Source organism: Choloepus didactylus, chromosome 9, assembly GCF_015220235.1.
Source record: "Choloepus didactylus isolate mChoDid1 chromosome 9, mChoDid1.pri, whole genome shotgun sequence".
NCBI classification, from domain to species: domain Eukaryota; kingdom Metazoa; phylum Chordata; class Mammalia; order Pilosa; family Megalonychidae; genus Choloepus; species Choloepus didactylus.
This window is the reverse complement of record NC_051315.1, coordinates 22,186,020-22,206,632: the sequence shown is the minus strand read 5'-3', so window position 1 is coordinate 22,206,632 and position 20,613 is coordinate 22,186,020. Positions and strand designations below refer to the sequence as shown.

General features: G+C 45.3%; 1 protein-coding gene across 5 annotated transcripts in view; it reads right to left on the bottom strand.

Annotated features, from left to right (window-relative positions):
• The window catches only part of MGAT5 (alpha-1,6-mannosylglycoprotein 6-beta-N-acetylglucosaminyltransferase), a 367,093-nt gene that overhangs the window by 39,073 nt on the left and 307,407 nt on the right, over positions 1-20,613 (bottom strand). For all 5 annotated transcript variants that reach the window (XM_037850477.1, XM_037850476.1, XM_037850478.1 and 2 more), the window contains one exon: positions 9,364-9,513. In XM_037850477.1, the coding sequence (XP_037706405.1) occupies positions 9,364-9,513 (150 nt within the window). The remainder of the gene's footprint in view (positions 1-9,363; positions 9,514-20,613) is intronic.

The window sequence follows — 20,613 nt, the reverse complement described above, 5'->3', positions numbered from 1 at the left end:
AAATTCTTCCACGGCAATCACAGCTGAGAGCTGCTGTGACAAAGGCAGACTTGCTGCCTTGCAGAGGCACCAACTCCAGGGGCCAAAACCAACTGGCATCTCAGACATGCCTCACCGCGGGGAGACGTCACCCTGCTGCAGGCGTGCAGGAGATGCATGGGCAGGGGCCACGTCTGGGCTCAGTGAGAGGCTGGCTGCTTGCCCTTCCTGCCCACACCCAGGAGCAGGATTCCGAGATCCTCCCATCCCCATGGACAAATTAAGTGACAAAGGATGACGAGGCCCAGGGCATCATTTACCTCTGCCTTGGCACTGGGGATCACCCATGCGGCCAGGCCCCGGGCGTGAAGGACACTGCCAAACCAGACGTGGTGATCCCTCGATTTCTCCCTTTCCTGGCTGCGCTCCCCTGCCTCTACAGCTGCTTTAATTGAATGATTATTTAGAATGGCTCTGCTAGAGCCTGTGGGGTGTGAGCAGCCGGGTTTCCCGGCAACAGGCAAAGATGCAGAAACTGCGTGCTGGGCACTCAAACCCCAGGGCTGAACACGGAGGACAGCCCTTGTGGAACATACTGGAGTATCAGGCAGCCCCCCACAGGGATTCTTCTGGGGCAAGATGCTAAAATTTCAGGTTTTTATGTTTTTGATTTTTTTTTCCCCGAGCCTCTGTATTCTGTAACTGTAGGCTCCTTTCTACTTCTGGAGGAATAACCTTTCATTTCCTCCAAACCTTGAGATCAGTGGGCACCCTGTCAGGGAAAGGCCACGGCAGAGGGAGTGGGTGAGAGAAGCTCCCCCAGGGCAGGTCTGGCTGGGACAATTTTCACTGCAGATCAAGAAGAGGAGTGAGGGTGGAGCACGGTAGCAGGGGACTGGAGGTTGTAGGATATGTGGGAAATCTATACTGCCATTTGGAGGCCCTTGCTTCCGGATCTTCTATAGCCAGCAGTGATATCATTAGAGAGAACTCACATGTAGGGGGGTGGGGTTGGGTAGAGAGGGTGCTTAACCGTGGCAAAAAAAAAATGGGAGGAAATAGTGAGAAGTATTATTCTCAAGCCATCCAAGCTTTCTTGAATATGAACTTAAGAATCCAGCCTTCAGACCTTTGACCCCTGTGATCTGCCCTCTCCATCAAATTTTGGGTGGGATGTTTTGCTCTCCAGGGGAAAACAGATGACTGCTCTCAGACCATGGGTGGGCACACAAAAGCCTAGGGCTTCCAGATCTTGACCCTGAAAAGAAAGGTGTTAGAAGATGCAGGTGGGTCTCTGTGGGTTTAGTCAGGGACACCAAGCCCAAGCTGTTTCCTGACCTCTGAAAATAAAGGCCTGCCATGACAGGTTGATACCTTCGTTAACTCTAAATTGCAAAGAAGAATTCTGGAGGAAATGCAAAATTTATCTATTTAAATAAAAAATCTTGGGAAAAAAATTTAATTAGCTCGTTCAGACCAACCAATTTGAACCTATTAATTAAAAGGATTTGAAGCTGTTGCTTAATGGACTCGAATGTGACCTAGGTTTAATTATATCTGAATAACAATTTGCACCATCTCTTGTACCCTGCTGGCATTTGAAAATCTCAGTACGCATAAAATAAACATGTTGGGCTAACTCTCCGAAGCCTCACAATTTTAGAATGACGCTTAAGCAAAAGCATGCAATTTCTTGGCAATGAGTTTTCTTGTTACGCTAATTAGGATGGCAGGAAATGCATTATTTGGAAACACCAAAATAACCGTGTAAAAAAATATATATATATTATTTGCCGTTTTTGCCAATATGCACTTTTTCTTGTATCCTGTGTACTCATGACCTCTGACATTATGGAGCAGATGTACTAAGGTCTAAAAGCACAACTTGAGGTCCGAATGACAAGAGGGTAGGCAGATGGAATGCACCACCTAACGGCATTCTGGAAGCTTCCGCTTGTCTATGGCCTCGCTGCACACAAATACCCTAACCACGCTAAACTGCTTTTCCCATACCTCCCCACACCACACATCATTCTGCCTACTTACAGATTTCCTTAGCATGGAGGCAGGAGTCACGGTGCAAGAACACATTCGAGCACAGAGGCTTAACCTCTTCGGGAGAAAACTGGGCATATTTTATTTATACTCGAGTTGGCCTTCAGAAAACCCGAATCTAATGAGCATATCTCAGATGACAGACATCTCCACGGCTGCAACTCCAGCTCCATCAAGGCACATTTCTAAACAGAGGGATTCCGTGCTCTAAAATTAATTTTTTAAAACTAATATTAAGCAAGAGAGGACAGATGATGCACCAGACGCTTTATTCATGGCATGGAATTGGGACATTCCAACATATGGACAAAGAGTTTGGTAAAATCATTCAGATTTTTACTCTATGTGAAAGAAGTGGAAATTCTTTTACAACCCTAGGTGGAGCAGCAGTTAACACACAATCCTCTAAGCGTGGATAAAGGTAGTTGTTCTGAAGACTCCAGGGGTTTGGTCAGTTTTCAGTCTTGAATGGGGAACATCAAGGATAATCCAAAATAGGAGATGCACACACAATATGAACACTTTTCCGATTAATTTTAATTAGCCACATTCGTGGGGTTGTGGGGTGGTTCCAGTGGGAGTGTGCACAATGGATCTACCTCAGTGTACCCAATGAGTTGATTACTGCACAAAGGGACCAGGGACAATGAGGGGATTCTCGGCCTCAGATTCCATTCCATTATTTACCAGTTCTGTAACCACGGCAAACTGAAAGTCCCTGCTTTTAGTGCTTCTTTCTATGAATTATCTGAATCCATTTATAATCTATTCTCTCCAGCAATGGGACCTTAGTCACGGTAACACAAGCTTTCTCTTTTAAAACATGTTACGGTGCATATGTGTATATCATATATACATATATATCATAGAATTTTCCATTTTAACCATTTTTAAATGCACAATTCAAAGCCACTCACATCCATTACCAAGACATTCATCACCTGAAACGGAAACTCTGCACCCATGAAGCAATAATTCCCCATTACTGCCACCCCCGGCCCCAGCAACCTCTGATCTACTTTCTGTCTCTATAAATTTGCTTATTCTAGATATTTCCTGTAAGTAGAATTACACAGTATTCGTCATTCTGTGTCTGGCTTATTTTATTTAGCACAGTGTTTTCAAGGTTCATCCATGTAGTAGCATGTATCAGAACGTCATTCCTTTATGGCTGAATAGTATTCCATCGTATGCATATATCACATTGTACTTATTCATTCTCTATTGGGTTGTTTCCACCTTTTGGTTTTTGTGAATTAATACTGCTAAGAACACTGGTGTACAAGTGTCTGAGTCCCTGCTTTCAATTCTTTGGGGTATATACCCAGGAGTGGAATTGCAGGATCATATGATAATTCTATGCTTAACATTTTGAGGAACCACCGAAGTGTTTTCCTCAGAGACTGCACCATTTTACCCTCCTAACACTAATGCAATGTTTTCCATCAACAGTGACTGAAAACTGACCAGACCCACGGAGTGCTTTGTAAAATGGGGAAAATAATAGTCCTTTCCTTCATGGGTTGCTGTGAGGAATCAATGCAATATTTCATGTAAAATCTGTATTCCAAGGCTTGGCACTTAGTAAATGTTCAATAAACAGTAGGTGTATTTCAAATCTAGGCTGAACTTCACCTGGCTACAAACATTCGTGACCTTGTATTGTTTAAATGAAATTTAGATGTGCAGAGGTGGTAGCTGTCATTTTGACATGATGTTTAGCATCTGAATGTATATTTATAAGTTCTCACCGTTTTATAAAGCGCCTTGGCTCAGGACTGGGAGAGAGGAAAGGGATGTCCACCAGAAGAGAGAGGTGACATGTTTTACAGTGGCCGCTGCCTGGCAAGGCCAGTCCCATGACTCACGGCCTACCGCTAAGCCACCCTTGTTCACCCTTCACAGAATGATTAGGAACCATTACAGTGTTAGTAATGTGTATCCCTTTCATATCTTTAAAAAGAACTCATTAAAGTGGCTGGGTATGGAGAAAACAGTGTATTTTCCTGATATGTGACGCTTCTGTGCAGCCTGAAAGCTCCCTCTCCAGCCACCCATCTTCCTTTAAGCACCCAGTGCTGAAGGAGAAACCACAGTGGTCAAATGCCCCCGCACAGGCTGGCTGCTGTCCTCCCCTGGTCTGCAAGCCCCTAACCCCACTGCCCTGGGACCCGCCTACAAAGAACTAGAAAGGGAAAAGAAACAAAGACGAGTGCTTGCCAACGGCTGCGCGAGACGCACTAGTTGTGTCTAGTTATTAAATGCCCTTTCAGGAATAAAGCAAAACAAAACAATCTCAAGACCAAAAGATTCCACATGCCAGTCTTTTGAAAGCCCCAGGACAAAATCAAATGATAAACTTTGTGTCACAAATTCATTGGCGATCAGGGAGGAGGAGGAAGCTATTTGGATACATTTAAAACCATAGATGCTGGACATCTATGGCTGTGCCAGCGTGAAAGGTTCACCATTAAAAGCCAGCTCAGGCACCGCCTCCTTGGTGGGGCGATTCCTGCCCAGCCTCTCTCACCCAATTTCCATGCCAGGCTGACCCCGTATCTCTCCCCAGGGAGGCAGCATAACAGGGGGCTCATTTGCACCCCACAAGCCTCAACCTCTACTTCATCAAAATGGGCACGGTAATTGCACCAAGTTCATGGGAATTTTGTGATAAAGAGAGATGATCCAAGAAAGGACTCAGCACAGGGTCTGGGATGTGGTAGGAGTTTGAGAAAATGGCTGTTACCATCATAGGAAAAACCCCCGGTTTTCCTAACACATATTACGGATGCGTTAATGTATTGGAACATGATTGATCATCGGATCTTGTCCTCTGTAGTTGGCTCATCCCAGTCACTTTGTTAATGTCACAGTTCACACCAACGTTTTACACAACTGAATCTTTGGCCTCACTTATAGCATTACAATGCGGTTTAATACTAAGGTTAAATATAATATTTTTACTATTATTAGCTCAACCTTATACTTTCCACATTGTCATCAGCACCTGAGTACTGGTCAGCCTCCTCTACCACACCCACATGCTCTTTGTGGGCAAAACTGTCTTAGTCACCCCCATCTAGAATAGGCTGGGAACACACCTGGCATTTAGGACACATTTGTTGGATGAGCAAAAGAATAAAAACTAATAGACCAGAACTTCCCAGCAATCAAGTGTCTCTGTGAGGACAGGCTGAACATTCTGGCATGCCTTGGGGTCTGGGGATAGGATTTTGCTCTTGAATTCTGAAGGTTAACAAGTCATATCTCCATATGCTCTTCCTTCCACATACGTATTTGGGCAGGGAAGATATGAGAGAGGGAAGAATGTATGCATGTCTGCATGGGTGATTTTTTTCCCATCTAGATGGAGTGGGAATACCCTGCTGTGCTGTCCACTGCTATGAAGTCAGCATGGCGTGGCTGTCTGGGGGCAAATGGGAGCAGGTATTAAAGTAGAAATGGAAGATGGATTGTACCGTCTAGAAAGTAAGCTCTTGGGCTATCACTCATAGGGCTGGGGGTGTGGGCTGCACCATGGAGAGGTGGGCATGGGATGTCAAAAGGGTGGTGCTCCTGGTTGGAGAGACCTTGCAGATGTGGACACAGGATTCATGAGTGCAAGGAAAAACCACTTGGACAGGCATGGCCCCAAATCCCAGATGGCCAATCCCTGATGGCCAATGGTTCCATCTTGCTGTTAGCCTTCGATCTTTATACAATGACCTGAATGCCTTCTACGAGCCAGGCTCTGTTCTAGGCCCTGGGACGTACGAGTGAACAGAACAAGCAAATTCCCTCTGGCCTTGCAATGAGGGTCTGTTCCTGGCAGGGGCAGCCACAAGCCCTGGGATTTTGAGGAAAGTTGTGCGACCACAACCAAACTCAGCAGGAAGAGCCATGGTTGATTAGCGGGTTGGTTAGGGATGGGCTCGGGCTGCACAGGCTGCATCTTTGCCGTCCCTGTCCTGGCTTCCAGGTGAGTCCCACAGGTCACTTGGTGAACACACGTGGTTGGGAAACAAGGTGGCATAACCCACTCAGGTCCTGGAGGGCAGGGAAGGGACCCGCAGCTGCACCAGCAGCAAGAATTTGTTCTCGACTTCTGCAGAAAGGGGGGTACCTGTCCTGGCTCCCAAATCACACCGGCCCACCCCACATGCTCCTCCACCCCCATGTCGGATGCAGATGCCCTCTTCCAGAATTGGCTATGGACCACTCTTCCTGTGGGAAGACTGGGGTAGGCGGATGTGAAGAGGTTACAATTTGGAAGGTGGAGAAAGAAACCATGTTAAAGGTGATGGGGATTCATGGCAAAAATAAAAGCACACCACCTGAGTGTGTTTTGCTGCTTTGCTTGCTTAAACTGCACTCCTGGAGTTTGCTGGACTAAACGACTTGTCTGTGATCCTCTGATAAATAACTAACCCATCCAAATTTATATTCCTATTAGAAAGGACTTTTCGATTTGACAACTCCCCGGCTCTTTTGGCCCGGATTTGTGTTACCCAGAAATTCCTCTGGTTCTCACAAGCTCCCTACAACAGGAGCCTGCTAATGATACCTGAGCACCTCACAGCCCTGCCAGGAAAATTCTGCTGAGCAGAAGGTTTCCCGGGCTTGGTGCAGAGATCCAAAGAGTGCTCATAAAGAAAAATAAAGAGCCAGAAGCTGATGAGGCATCCATCATTTCTATATGTCTCTAAACCTCTCGAGGAGCAGTGGCCATGCTTCCCTCTCAAATCGCAGGCTGGAGGAGTGTGAGAGTCCATGCAATCCCCAGGCATTTGCCTCCCTGCACAGCCAGTTCTCCACTTCCAACGCAGATTCGAATAAATTGCTTTTAAACTGCTCAGAGACACAGGGGAAGGAGTTAGAGGTAGAGAAGGTTATAAATACAAAGGCTGACTGGTCTTTAGTGTCATCATTTCAAAGCCCCAGATTCATTCATTTTAGCGCCCACTGCTGCATTCTGGGTAGACGGGGACTCTTTGGTGATGCATTGCCTCGTTTGCATCATATTTGCCAACTGTTTTAGTCACAACTCCACTCAGGGTATTTTAATATATTCTAGTCAGATCAACAAGCGATACCTAATGAGATAGGTGACATCCTCAAAAGGCACCAGTTTTTCAAGGCTCATGTCACGTCCCCCACACTCAAAATTCAAGCCACTACCCAGGCAGTCACTGATCTCGCAGCTTGGGCCTCCTGTCCTCTCCTGGACATGAGGGAACTCAGCCTTGGCCTCCTTCCCATTCTCTGGCAGGGTAAATGGGTGGTAGGTAAGCAAAGGTTCTTTTTAAAATTTGCAAGGCTGAGTAAGACATTCATGAGGTTAGGTTAATAGAAGTGTGCGAGACAATAATGACACACTGCTGAGAAACAGCTCTGCTGAATGTTATTTTAAAAGGACCTTGAGCTTTTTCCACCATCTATGTGAGGAAAAGTAAAATGAGGGAAATGGCAAAAATAGCATTGCCACCAAGGGGCCCGGACATTGTGACGACTCTAAAATGTCAACCTACGGCAGAAGGTGAACGGAAGGCAGACAGTGCAACGTGGGGACGCAACTTCACTCTGGGTTACCACCAAGTCATCAGACTGTAAATGACGCAAAAGGAAATAAAACCTTAATGAAAACAAACCAGGTCTGTGTCCAAGGAACTACAGAATAGTCAAACTGCTTACTCTGATGTTGCACAGATGACTTGGAGGTAGAAATGATCAAATGCATTTATAGAGAGAGACACTGGGGCAAAAAGGAGATACATATCCTTTGGCTGGTAGGCATCCATTAAGTGTTGTTAAAGTTGGGTGTTTATGTAAAAGGATGGTAGGCTGAGAGCCTAGCAGAGCTTGTATTTGTAATTAAAAAAAACAAAACAAAACAAAACTGGGAGTCACAGCTGCCTCTAAGACTTCCTTGACCCTGTGACTTTGGGAAATTCAAAGTCTCTGGCCTATTTCCTCACTTATACAACAAAACAAACAATAAAACCTACCCTACCTTCCTCTAAAGGCCATTGTGAGAACCAAACGTGATGGCATAGGCAAATACACTTTCTAAAAGCCAAGTCTACAATGATTAGAAATTGCAATTATGCCATAGAAGTCCATTTGGTCAACCTTCCTCCCTTACAAAATGAGCCAGAGACCAGAGTTGGAAAACTCACTCTTGATAACAAGCTTCTCTATGTTTTAGGAAGCACCAAGGCAGAGATCCCACTGGTCTTGTTTACCATTGTATCCCTTGCACAGTGCCCGGCACATAGGAGCTACTCAGTAAATATTTGTTAAATTCATATATGAGCTTTTTAATGAGCACAGTAGAGTTTATCTACTACGTTAAAGTGCCAGCCAACCCTTCAAAGCCAGGCTCTGGCTTATTTACCAATCCCTCAACTTCATTTGGCACTTCCATAGCAGAATCACAGAAGGAACACAGACCATTAATCAGACTGGATGCTGGGTGTACGTCCCCATGGAGCCACAAGACCACGTGCATCGCGCCATGCTCTGCAGAGCGATCCTCACCATTCCAGTGGCACCAGGTGGTGTGAACTCCTGCCCATGTCTTTGACAATCAGAACCCCATCTCCCTATCAGACTTTATCTTCCACTATTTTCCAACACCTAGACTAGCTGAGTAGGTTTCTAGTTTTCTCCTGAATGTATCACCCCAACCTCCACAACTTGACTCTCACGTCCATCTGTCTCAAATGCCAGGTCCATCCACATCCCGTAACTCCTCCGTCTCTTGCATCTTCCATGATGCTGTCCCTGCTTCTCAACCTCACAGTGACTCTACCTTCATATGAACTGGTTCAGTCCAATACATGTGTGTGGAATGAGCAGGTGTGCGAAAAAGCTGACGGGGGACTATGTCCTTGGACAGTAGTGATGGGGGAGGGTGGGTAAGTCAAATGCCCCCAGCTTAGTGGGAAAGCTGGCATTCTATCAGAAGGTCCATCCCTCCGGCCAGGGCCTTACCTTCCCAGTTTCCTACTAGATGCCCAGTCCCTCACATGACAACTGGCAAACAAATGAACAAAACCTGTAGCAACCTCCTTCCACAATTCAGTAACTCTCAAGTTATAGCTGGGTCTAGAAAACCACACCCAGAATTAACCTGAAGAGATAATGCAGCATTAAAAAGAAAGCAAAAGAAAAACGAACCAAAACAAACAACAAACAAACAAAAAGAAAGCAAGACTCTGACCCCATTTTCAACACCACTGGAAACAAGCCTGTAAACAAAACCAGCGTTGAAATTTTACCAAAAAAAAACAAAAAACAAAAAACAAAAACCCAACACTAAAAGCTTACCTTGGTCTCTCGGAGAAGAAATTGCAGATCCCGTCCGCTGAGAATACCATGATTTTTCACGTAACTGGGAATATATTTTGTGCTAGAGCCATAAACAGTTGCATGTACTTCCATGTAGGTGTGAATGATGTCCAGATAGATCTTCTTATTCTAAAGAGGGGAGAGGAGGAGAAGGCATTTCTCTTTTCCCTTCATTCATCCAACAATCTGCTGTCACATAAGGACAAAATCCCTCCTAGGAGCTAAAGGTTACATAAATAGCAGTTCTTAAAATGGACATTGTAGGAGTTTGGCAATCTAACTCCTAAAATAAAATAAAATGTAAAAAAAAATCTAGCTCGATTTTGAGGACAAAAGCATTTATATTGCTGCTGTACATTTTTGCAAGAAGAGACAGTGTACAGCAACATATTACTGACTGCCAAATGATAGCTTATGGGTAACTGTTCTAAGGTATCATCCATGCTTTGTAATTACCAGGGACCCAACACATCGCTTTTGGCTCATTCTCCTTTTGAGGGAGAAAGTTCAGGGAAGGAAAGCCCAAAGTTGGACTAGAATACTTATCCGGAGACTCTAAGTTGTCCCTGAGGAACACAAACATCCTCGGCTCTTGCCAATCTTTCTAGCAATGTCAGAACTGGATCCCACCTAATTCAGACCATGAGAGTTTCCCACACTATGGACTGATTAACTCCGCAGCTGGAGAGATAATGAAAAGATCCGGGTAGACAAAAGTGAAAAGAAGATTAAGTGTAAAATTTGATTAGGACTGAAACGCTCAAGAGTTTTACCTTTATTAAATACACAACAAAATCCCTTTCCTGCATTTGCAGGCACTGAATTTTGTGGCACATTTTCTAAATCACAACCACCAGTGCAGAGGAAGCAAGCTCACGCTCTGTTCCTCTTGAAGCATTTCACGTTGCCCCATAACTAAGTTGCGCCAGCTGGAGTTTGTGTGTTGATTTTTTTTTTTTTTTGAGTTTGAAAGATGTGAGTTCTGTAATGTTTTCCAGTTGCACAAAAGTGGGACAAGGTTTTCCCATCCTAAGTCTGCTCTCAGATACTCCAGACAAATCTAATAACAGCTGGTTTGGTGACTTAAGACCACAAGGGATAAGGGGATTGAGACAAGCAGCCACAGAGCACACAGAGCAGGGGAGGGGACTGAATGAAAAGAGAAGGGATCTTCTACTTGGTTGGGAAATTCTGTGAGTGCTGCCCTGGCCGGAGGGGCCGTGGGCTCTAACTTGGTGGGCCAGCTGCCTGTGGGGCTGTGAGCCCAGTTTCATGATCCGACCCCACCATTCACAGCCCTGGTGAGGACTTTTACATCTGGCTCTCAATTTGGGGGCACAGGAAAATGGTTATTTCAAAATCCCGTATCCAAAGTCTGCATGACTGGAAAACAGCTGAGTCTATAGTCTCCATTTTATGCACCAGGATGATTTTGTTCGTAAGTCCGCCTCTTACGAACACCCTCTGCAGATGCCCGTGCCTGCTCGCTGGGGGCCCTCTCTACACCTCTGTACTTTCATGTATGAGTTAAATGAACATTTGGACTGAAAGTTCAATTTCATGCCATGTTTGGTGTGGTTGGAAGACGCTCAATTCATTATTTCAGAGATGTGTACCCTTGAACTACTGCAGAGGTGACTAAAAATAATTTAGAAATCATGACTTCTCATTTGTAGCTTGTGCCAAATTTCGGATCACCTCCCAGGTTTAAGTCAATGTGCAGGGTTCTCTGATATAATCTTTGTACTGGTTGTGACAAGTCATTCTTGCCCCCACACACCCCCTTCTCCGGAACTCAATGCCACTCAGGGCCCCCAGCGAGCACGCACGGGCATCTGCAGAGGGTGTATGTCTGACCTGGGGACCCCCATTCATAGGCTCAGGAAGACAAGCTGAGCCTACCAGATCCTCTCTTGGGAACACAGAATCCTGTGCACAGAGAGATTCTGCCAGATGGCCTAGGGCTTTAGAACAAAAAAGGTTAGTCAGTGTTGGTGTCTAGGCAATCATGAGCCAAATGCAAGTTTTGAGGAAACCAGCTGCTAGTTTGGAGGGTGGGGGTGGGAATACAACCAAGTAATTGCTGGAAGAAGGGAGAAGAGGGGAAGATGGAGAGAGAGAGTAGTCAGAGGGACACAGAGAGTGGTCAAGACTGAGACATCACTCCTGAAAGCATTATATATATATGACACTTGTGTGGGTGGGTGTCAGGGGGGTGTGGTAGAGGAAAGGAAGGAAGGGAAGGAAGGAAGAGGGAGAGGGAGAAGGGGAGAGGACAGTGCAGACAGAAAGCAGACAGAAACTGGAGCTGGTTCTGGCTCCCACCCCATCCACAGCACCAGGGATCTTTCAAAATTGAAGTTTTGATCAAGTCATTGACCACTGTCTGATCAATGCCATCATCCACTCAGGAATAAAACATTATAAAACCTGCACCACCTCTAGCTAGTGTTTGCTATCTGAACCTGACACTGCTTAAAGTCCTTTACACCTGTTTACTCATTTAATCCCCCCAGAATCTGAAGAGACAGGTATATTATCAGCATTTCTATTTCACAGGTGAGGACACCCGTGCACACGAGATACAGTGATCTGCCCAGACAGGATACACCGCAGAGCTGAGATTAAGAGCTCAGGGATTAGGGTCTCTCAAACTCAGCCCAGCACCCTGGGAGCCAGATGGCCTCCAAAACCTGTGCCCTGCAGACCTCTCCAGCTTTGTCTGGACACTCCCCACACGCCATCCTCTCAATGTCTTCTTAGATGGTGAGCTGCTGCCAGCTTCCCGATGGTCTCCTACTTCCACTCGGAACTTTCTACACTGACATGTGCTGTTCTCTCTGCCTGGAACACCCTCTACTTTCAAGTCCTGGCTCAAGTAGCACCTGCCAAGCCCTCAGCATGCTGAGCTACCTTTATTCACCACCCCAGCAGCATAGGATCCCACTGCCCTGCAACCATCACGTTCTCCCTTCTGCCAACCACCATCCTGGAGCTACACACACTCACTCCCCCCACCCCCCAACACACAGATGCCTGCAACACAGTTGTTCTCATGTAGCCTGGGGGCCTGAATGAACTGGCAGGAACCTGTACTTTGGGCTTATTCGTTCTACAGATAACCTTGCCTTTGGGTTGCAGGGCCCACCGCTGACTGTAGAATTTGTATGGTTCCATGCCATTTTTGTAAATCTGTTGCAAAGCAATGTTATGCAAATAGGCATTTATGCACATGGACATTTGCAGCAAAAGTACAAAAATATGCATTGGGAATGATATACACAAACTTCTGGATACTGACTATCTATGAGGAAGGAGGGAGGGTTTGGGGAAGTGGGTGGGGCTTTAGCTATGTTTGTAATATTTCATGTCTCTGTTAAAAAATACAGCCAACTATTAACATAGAAATCTGGGTGCTAAGTATATGGATGACTTATTTTCTAGACTCCTCCATATAATTGATATGTTTCAGAACTAAAGACTAAAAATTTAAAGTATACACAATCAAGGTAAAATAAACAAGTCTGTTTGGCTTCAAAGCTTGCACCGTTGCTACTACACCGTAATGCTCAACTCTTGCCATCAAGGGGTTTCAAGAATCCCCTTCTCTCTTCAACGTACATTACCTTTTGTGTTTAAGAATCAGGATGCTAAGGTTTTTTAAATGAAGCACACCCCTGCTTGCCTTTCCCCAACCCATGGGGAGGTCTAAAGTGGGAGGGGAACGTGCAGGGGTGAGGACACTACACTCCCCAGCATCCCACCACCCTTCCCTTACCCAAACCCAGATGCAAGAACTGAATGAAGACAGCTCCCTAGAAAGCTTCCCCTCTGACTCAGAGACCAAGGTCCAAGAAAATTCTCTACTCCAAGAACCCCACCATCTACAAATATCTTAAAATGGAGTTGCAGGGACCCTGTACTCAGCATCATTCCCTAGCCTGCCATCCCCCACCCCCTAGCTCCAGGGCCACGGGGAATGCCTCCGAGATGTCTCAGCTGAGCAAGCTGCTGCCCTGTAATGCTTTCAGTCTCCACTTCAATTTAAATTCTCATTAAAAGCAACCAAACTGATTAAAATTTAAATCTACCTAAGTTCATTTACAGGAGGGAAAAAGGGGGGGTGGTGCTAAGGAAAAGGCAAGCACAGGCTAGAGCAACAAGCAGTGTTTTCAGTGAGTCTGTGTGTCTTCAGCTTTTCTGATTGTAGCTGCAGGCAGGTGCATTTGCAAAACTGGTAGTAAGGTATTTAGAGCTTGACGAGGGAGGGAGTGTTAGGAAAACAATTCCATCTAAAGCAACACTAGTGTGGGTCTGCAGCAGGCGGGGAAGGAGAAAGCAGGACTGGAGAGTCAGGAGCTCTTCCCCCTGTGAATTAGAGGTCTGGGAATTTCCTTGGCGAATGGCAGCAATCTGAGTTTGGGGTTGGGGGTTACATCTCTGAGCTTGTCTTCTCAGCCACATCTTGCTCCCTGCTTCAGACACACACATCCCTTGTCCTGGGCGGCGTTTCCCCTCATCTGCAATGCACCTTGTCACCTGCCTTTGTCGCGTTTTTGTTTTTAATAACTCTGCAGCCCCACCCAAAGTGGATGTCTCCAAGTGGGAGCACAGGGCTAGTGGAGTTCTCCTCTAGGAAGCGCTGAGTGGTGGGCGAGAGCCCATCCCTCTGCAGAATCCAGGCAGTGAGCTACAGAAGCCAGTGTGGGGCCGCTGTGTGGAGGGGATCAGGCTCCGGAGGGAGCAAAGAGAAGTTGTCCCTACGAGAAGGTGAGTGTCTGGCAGGGTCTGTACCGCTCGCTGGTTCCGTTACGTCTGAGCTCAGGGGCTTCCCAGCCCTTCCCTGGGTTTCCAGAGCCAGTTGATCCCCACTTTGACCCAAACTAGTAAAGCTGGGCTTCTTTCGTTTACAACAATAAGAGTCCTAAAAAGTACCCTTCGCATCTAATTCTTTACTTGACTGCCATGGGGTTGTAATCATTTATTAAACTTGCAGCTTCCACCTACGTGCAGACGATTGGCCCACTCCATGGCTTTACTAATATACAGTGATGAATTTTGGCTTTTTCTTTAAGAAACACAAGGCCATATAGCAAGCTTTGACCAAAGCTAGCCACTGAAGCCCCTCACTGACCACCGCTGTGGCCTAACCCCTTGAAGGGTTGAGGTTGGGCCTGTCGACTCTACTGAATGCAGGCCTCCTCCATTCATTGTGGCATCTGTCACCCCCTGCTTGAAAGAATGTCATCATCTCTGAGCTGAGCTCCCTGCCTGAAGGGTGACACAGACCGTATGTGCCGTCTCAGACCGCCCCGCCTGCCTGCTCTTCTCTCTCCTCCTCAGTCAGCGCCCACACGAGCCAGGCTGCCCGCCACTGTCAGCCGGGAGGGAACGTCCATCACGGGCTGTGGCCGGGGAGGCCCCTTCCTGAAGAGCCACCTGGAAGTACAGGGCCCTAGCTCCTTGGGAGGTGAACCAAGGCCAATGGGAAGCAGAAAATGGAGGGTGCTGGGCAGATAAACCTCCCAACTTTTTTCTCTCTCGGACTATACCAAAGTACCATTCTTCTGTGCACAGCTTCCAGGGGACCGCAGAGTACCCAGTGAACCCAGAGCTGGGCACTGCAGTGTCCAGAGGCTGTGAGGCACCATCACATCATCTTGCTTCCATCCCTGCTTCAATCCTCCTCTTTCTTTCACTCTCACGGCCCTGGGCTTGCATAACCCACCGCCTCATGAAACATCAATACCTGAGTCTTTGCCTCAGGCTCTGCTCTTCAGAGTCCTGATCTGGGACACGAGTGTGGGGCTCTCACCTCTTCAACCCATCTGCCTCCTTGCCACTATTTCCCAAGAAAGAACAGTTCGTTTCTCTACAGAAGGGTCTTCAAAGGGTCCCCATGGTCAATGGATGGGAGGCCACCTTCTCAGCAAGGCCCACCAGGCCCTTCAGTCTGCCCTTTGACCAGCTCTCCAGCTTTGCCTCCCATTACTTCTGCTCCTACTCCTGCCTACGCTAACTTATTCCTCATTCCCAAACCCCCTTGCTCTGTCACATATACATGGCCTGCCATTTTCTTCCTTCCTACCTTTTTTTCTCCCCTGGATGGACTCATGCCCACTCATCCTTCAAGAGCTGGTTTTCCCTCCCTCCCTTTGGTAAAGTTGGGAGCTCTTTCCTCTGTGCATTATGTGCCTTCACGTTTGGGCCTCAGTGGGCTGTAATGTCACTGTGCGTTTCTGCCCTGTTGGGACTGTGAACTGGCCCAGGGCAGGTGCATGATAAATGTGTAATGACTGGATGAAAAAGAGAAATGGGCACACAGACCACAAAGCGTCGATGGGCTCAAAGAAAAGGTGGCCTCAGCCACCACCCAGCTCCTTCATTGCTCTCTGAGAATCCGCCAGTCTTCCCACCATTTTAGCAGTGATGTTCTTCCACAACTAATATCCACAACTTTATCTATTGGGTGGATTTTAATAAAAAGTAAGGAGCATAGCCCACCCCAATCAAGATGGTGGAATGAGATGCTTCAGTGCTCCATCCCGAAGCCTTGAACAACTAAAAAGAACTGGCAGAACCATCTTTCTAAAAACTCCACAAAACAGCTAAAAGACTGCAGTAACCAGGTGAGCACAGAATCAAGAAAAAGGCTACTTCAAGACAGTATGATCTCACGGCACCCTGGGGAGGGAATACCCATGATCACAGAGCTGGCCCGTGATCCCTGTGCAGATCTGTGGTCCTGGTACTGGAGGGAGCAAAGTAACCCTTGTGCATATACTAGGAGCTGGCATGTGTAGCCCAGGCTGTCTGAAGTGGCTGGAGGGATGTGCCACCCTAGAATTCGCCCTGTGTATAGACGGTGAGTCACAGAGCTGTACTAAGGGACACTGTGGGAGAGCTTGCAAGTTGTGCTGCTGGGGTAAGGGATTTCTGGTTATAGGACATACGGTGCAGTGCCCTGGACTGTGAGGAAACTTTTCCCTGGAAAGAGGGGACATTTGTATTTGGGTAAACAGGGGAATTCCTAGGGCCACATGTACATGCCCAAGACAAGACGCACATGCAGAAAGGATCAGGGAAGCTCCTACGATTTGCCTGGGGCTATTCTTTCAACTCATTGTATGCATAAGCCTTGAAGGAGAGAACTCACACAGGTCAATCTGCAAAGATTAGGAAAAGGATTTCTTTCTCCATCTCCTCCTCCTCCTTTTTTGTTGGCTCCTGGCATTCAAGGAAAGCTCTGTCATAGCACTAGCTGGATGCAAGTTTAAGGAACAGATGCCTCAGAGTCTAAATTCCAGCGATAATACGTTAAAATGTCAAAAATGTGTGGATTTCAATATAAATATAAAAAGAAACAGGAAGGGGGGGCAAAGGAGAAGATTAAGGCATTAGAAACCATCAATGAGGAGGATCAGACCTAAGACAAAGACTTAAAAAAAAATTCTAAATATCTTAAAGACCTAAAAGAAAATATGGGCAAAGAATTAAAAGAAGTCAGGAAAATGATGTCACAGAGGATATTGAAAAAGAGATGGAAATTATGGAAAGGACCCAGAGCTGAAGTTCATGGTTAACAGACATTAAAAATTCCCTAGAGGGGTTCAACAGCAGATTGGAGCTGGCAGAAGAAAGAATCGGTGAACCTGAAGATAAGACAATTGAAATCATCCAGTCTGAAGAGCAGAAAGAAGAATGGATGAAGAAAAATGAACAGAGTCTGAGGAACCTGTGGGATACCATCAAGTGGGATGCTGAAACAGAGAACAAAGAGAGAAAGGGGCAGAGAGAATATTAAGAGAAATAATGGCTGGAAACTTCCCAAATCTAACAAAAGACATGAATATTTACATCCAAGATGATCAAAGAACTCCAAACAGCATAAACTCAAATCGACCCACATGGCGTATAATGAACTGTCGAATGTCAAAGAGAAGAAGAAAATTCTAAAGGTCGCAAGACAGAAGCAACACATCACATTCCAAGGGGCCCCAACAGCACCAACTTCTAATAGGAAACCATGGAGGCAAGAAGGAAGTGGGATGACTATATTTAAAATCCTGACAGCCAAAAATTGTAAACCAAGAATTCTGTTTCTGGCAAAACTGTCTTTCAAAAATGAGGGAGAAATTAAGACACTGGCAGATAAGCAAAAGCTGAGGAAAGTTTGTCACTACTAGACCGGCCTTACAAGAGATGCCAAAGAGAGATCTACAGGTTGAAAGGAAAGGACACTAGAAAACAGACTGAAGCCACATGAACAAATAATGATCTGTAGTGAGGGTACAACATGGGCAAATATAAATACCAATGTCATTATAGTTTTGGTTTGAAACTCCAGTTTTTACTTCCTCCAGGCAAACGCATGAAATGTAATAAGAAATCAGTGATTTTGGACTCATAATGTATAAACACATAATTGTGACAAAAACTACATAAAGGTGGGGGGAACGGAGGTTTATAGGAACACAGTTGGTATATACTATTGAAGTTAAATTGGTACCAAGGCAAACGAGAGTGGTACAGATTTAGGATGTTAAAATTAAGCCCCGCTAAGCCAACTTGGCAGGTGAAATCACTGCCCTCCACACTACGTGGGATCTGACACCCAGGGGAGGGAATCTCCCTGGCAATGTGGAATATGACTCCCGAGGAGGAATCTAGACCCGGCATCATGGGATGGAGAACATCTTCTTGACCAAAAGGGGGATGTGAAAGGAAATGAAATAAGCTTCAATGGTAGAGAGATTCCAAAAGGAGCCGAGAGGTCACTCTGGTGGGCACTCTTACGCACAATATAGACAACTCTTTTTAGGTTCTAATGAATTGAAATAACTAGCAATAAATACCTGAAACTATCCAACTACAACCCAGAACACTTGAATCTTGAAGACAACTGTATAAAAATATAGCTTATGAGGGGTGACAATGTGATCGGGAAAGCCATATGGACCGCACTCCCCTTTGTCCAGTGTGTGGATGGATAAGTAGAAAAATGGGGGCAAAACAAAACAAAAAACAAACAAACAAAAAACGCACCCAGTGTTCTTTTTTACTTTAATTGTTCTTTTTCACTTTAATTTTTATTATTTGTGTGTGTGTGGTAATGAAAATGTTCAAAAATTAATTTTGGTGATGACTGCACAACTATATAATGGTACTGTGAACAACAGAATATACGCTTTGTATGACTGCATGGTATGTGAATATATCTCAATAAAATTTAATTAAAAAAATTAAGCCCCATGATACTATCACAAAAATATTGGAGAAAATGCAAGCTTATAGAGATGGAAATTAGAAATCAGATTGCCAGGGTTGAGGGGCAGGGGGGATGGGGAATTAATTCAAAATTGGTGTAAGGTTTCTGTTTGGGAAGATGGGAAAGTTTTAGTAACAGAAGGTGGTGAGGGCATTGAAATATTGTGAATATGATTAATCCCACCGAATGGTATACTTGGGAGTGGTTGAGATGGGAAATTTTATGTTGCATAGATGTTCCCACAATTAAAAAAAAAAAGAAAGAAAGAAAGAACAAGGAATTAAAGAGGCAATGATTATTAAATGCAATATGCAATCATGGATGGGATCTAACAAGGGAGAACAGACTCAAAGGGACACTATTGGGACATACGAAAAAATTGGAATACCGACTGTAAGCTTTATATCAATGTTAACTTTCTTGAACTTGTTAATCACCTAAGTGGCTACCTAAGTGAACAGTCTTATTCTTAGGAAATGTGCATGGCAGTACTAAGTGTTCAAGGAGGATGATGTATAGAAACAACACTGACGTGTCCAGAAGATGGACTGATAGACAGATATATGTAGTTACATAGGTAGGTAAGTAGGTGAGTGGATGGACAGAATGATATGGCAAATGTGATAAAATATTAACACTGGCGTATCTGGGAATGTGGGGGTGAGGGGTATGTTTAGGTTCTCAGTATGGGGTTCATATTATTTTTGTAACTGACCTGTAAGTTTGAGAGTATTTCAAAATAAAAAGTTAAAAAAAGAGTGCATAGTTGCTAACCTTAAGAGGTATGTTTTAGAACTCATTTATCTTCCTTTCAATACAGGTACCAAGGATAAGCTTCTCTCTCAGGAACCATGAGGTAAAAAGAAAGAAGGGTGGAAGGAAAGGTTGGGGAGATGGAGGGAGGAAGGAAAGCAAAGAGAAACTCACTCACTTATCTGCTCTTGAAGCCTAAAATCCAACCAGGATGAAAAAAATCTTTCATTCCAAGAATAGAGGTGAGCTCTAAAATACACATCTCCGTGAAAATCAGCAGTGAAGCAGAAACAAGTGACAGAATAATTTAAAGTCTTTGCAGTCCTTGGCTCACGTATCTCAAGTACCAGCCACGGTTTAGAGGTGGGTTTAGATCTTGTAGGACTCTGGAAGACCCTGGGAGGTTAAGAATTTGTCCCTTCCATCCCCCAAGTTCTCACCCTTCTAGAAGAAACGATGGTAGGCAATAATTACAGGGGGAAGTGACAGGAACCTTGCTCTCTGGTCTACAACCTGGCCCGAGGTCCACCTACAGCCCCACAGGCAATAAGAAAAAGAGAGCTGCTTCCTTTGGCTGCATCAGGCTCCACACATATTCTTGATGGATATCATCGGGGCTAAATTACAGCTAATCCAGGGCAATGGGTGAATAGCTGCATGTAAGGGTGAGCTCAAGCATAATTATTGGTGGTTCTATGACCCACCTGCCTCTGAGTTCTGGGGCAGAGGACAGAAAACTGGAAGGGAGTGAGTAAAGGGGTAAAAGAATCACCAGCTCCTTTCTTATTAGGCTCGGCTGTCAGCTTACATGAAAAGTGTGATCTCTGGTCTAAAGAAAGAAGTTGGGAGATGTCTCATGCTAAACGGGTAATGTAGAAAGGGCAATCAAACCCTGTTTTTGCAAATTGGGGGCAAATTTCTCATCTATAAATAAGGGATATCTCTTCACAGGAGATAAAACCACTTCCTACATGTACAATAAGATTAGAACAAAAACATATGTCAAAGTTCTGTTTAAATACATACCCTTATTTAAAACAAACAAACAAAATGGTGCTAATACTGCCCCTGAGCCATAAACTGGGATCAGCTAGAGATGAGTCTTGAAATTTCTAGAACTTCTCCTCACTGCCTACCTGGAACCAATCCCCACGGCCCCTCCAGCTCTTTCAGTCTAAACGGCCATTTCCTAATACTGTCAGGTTTCA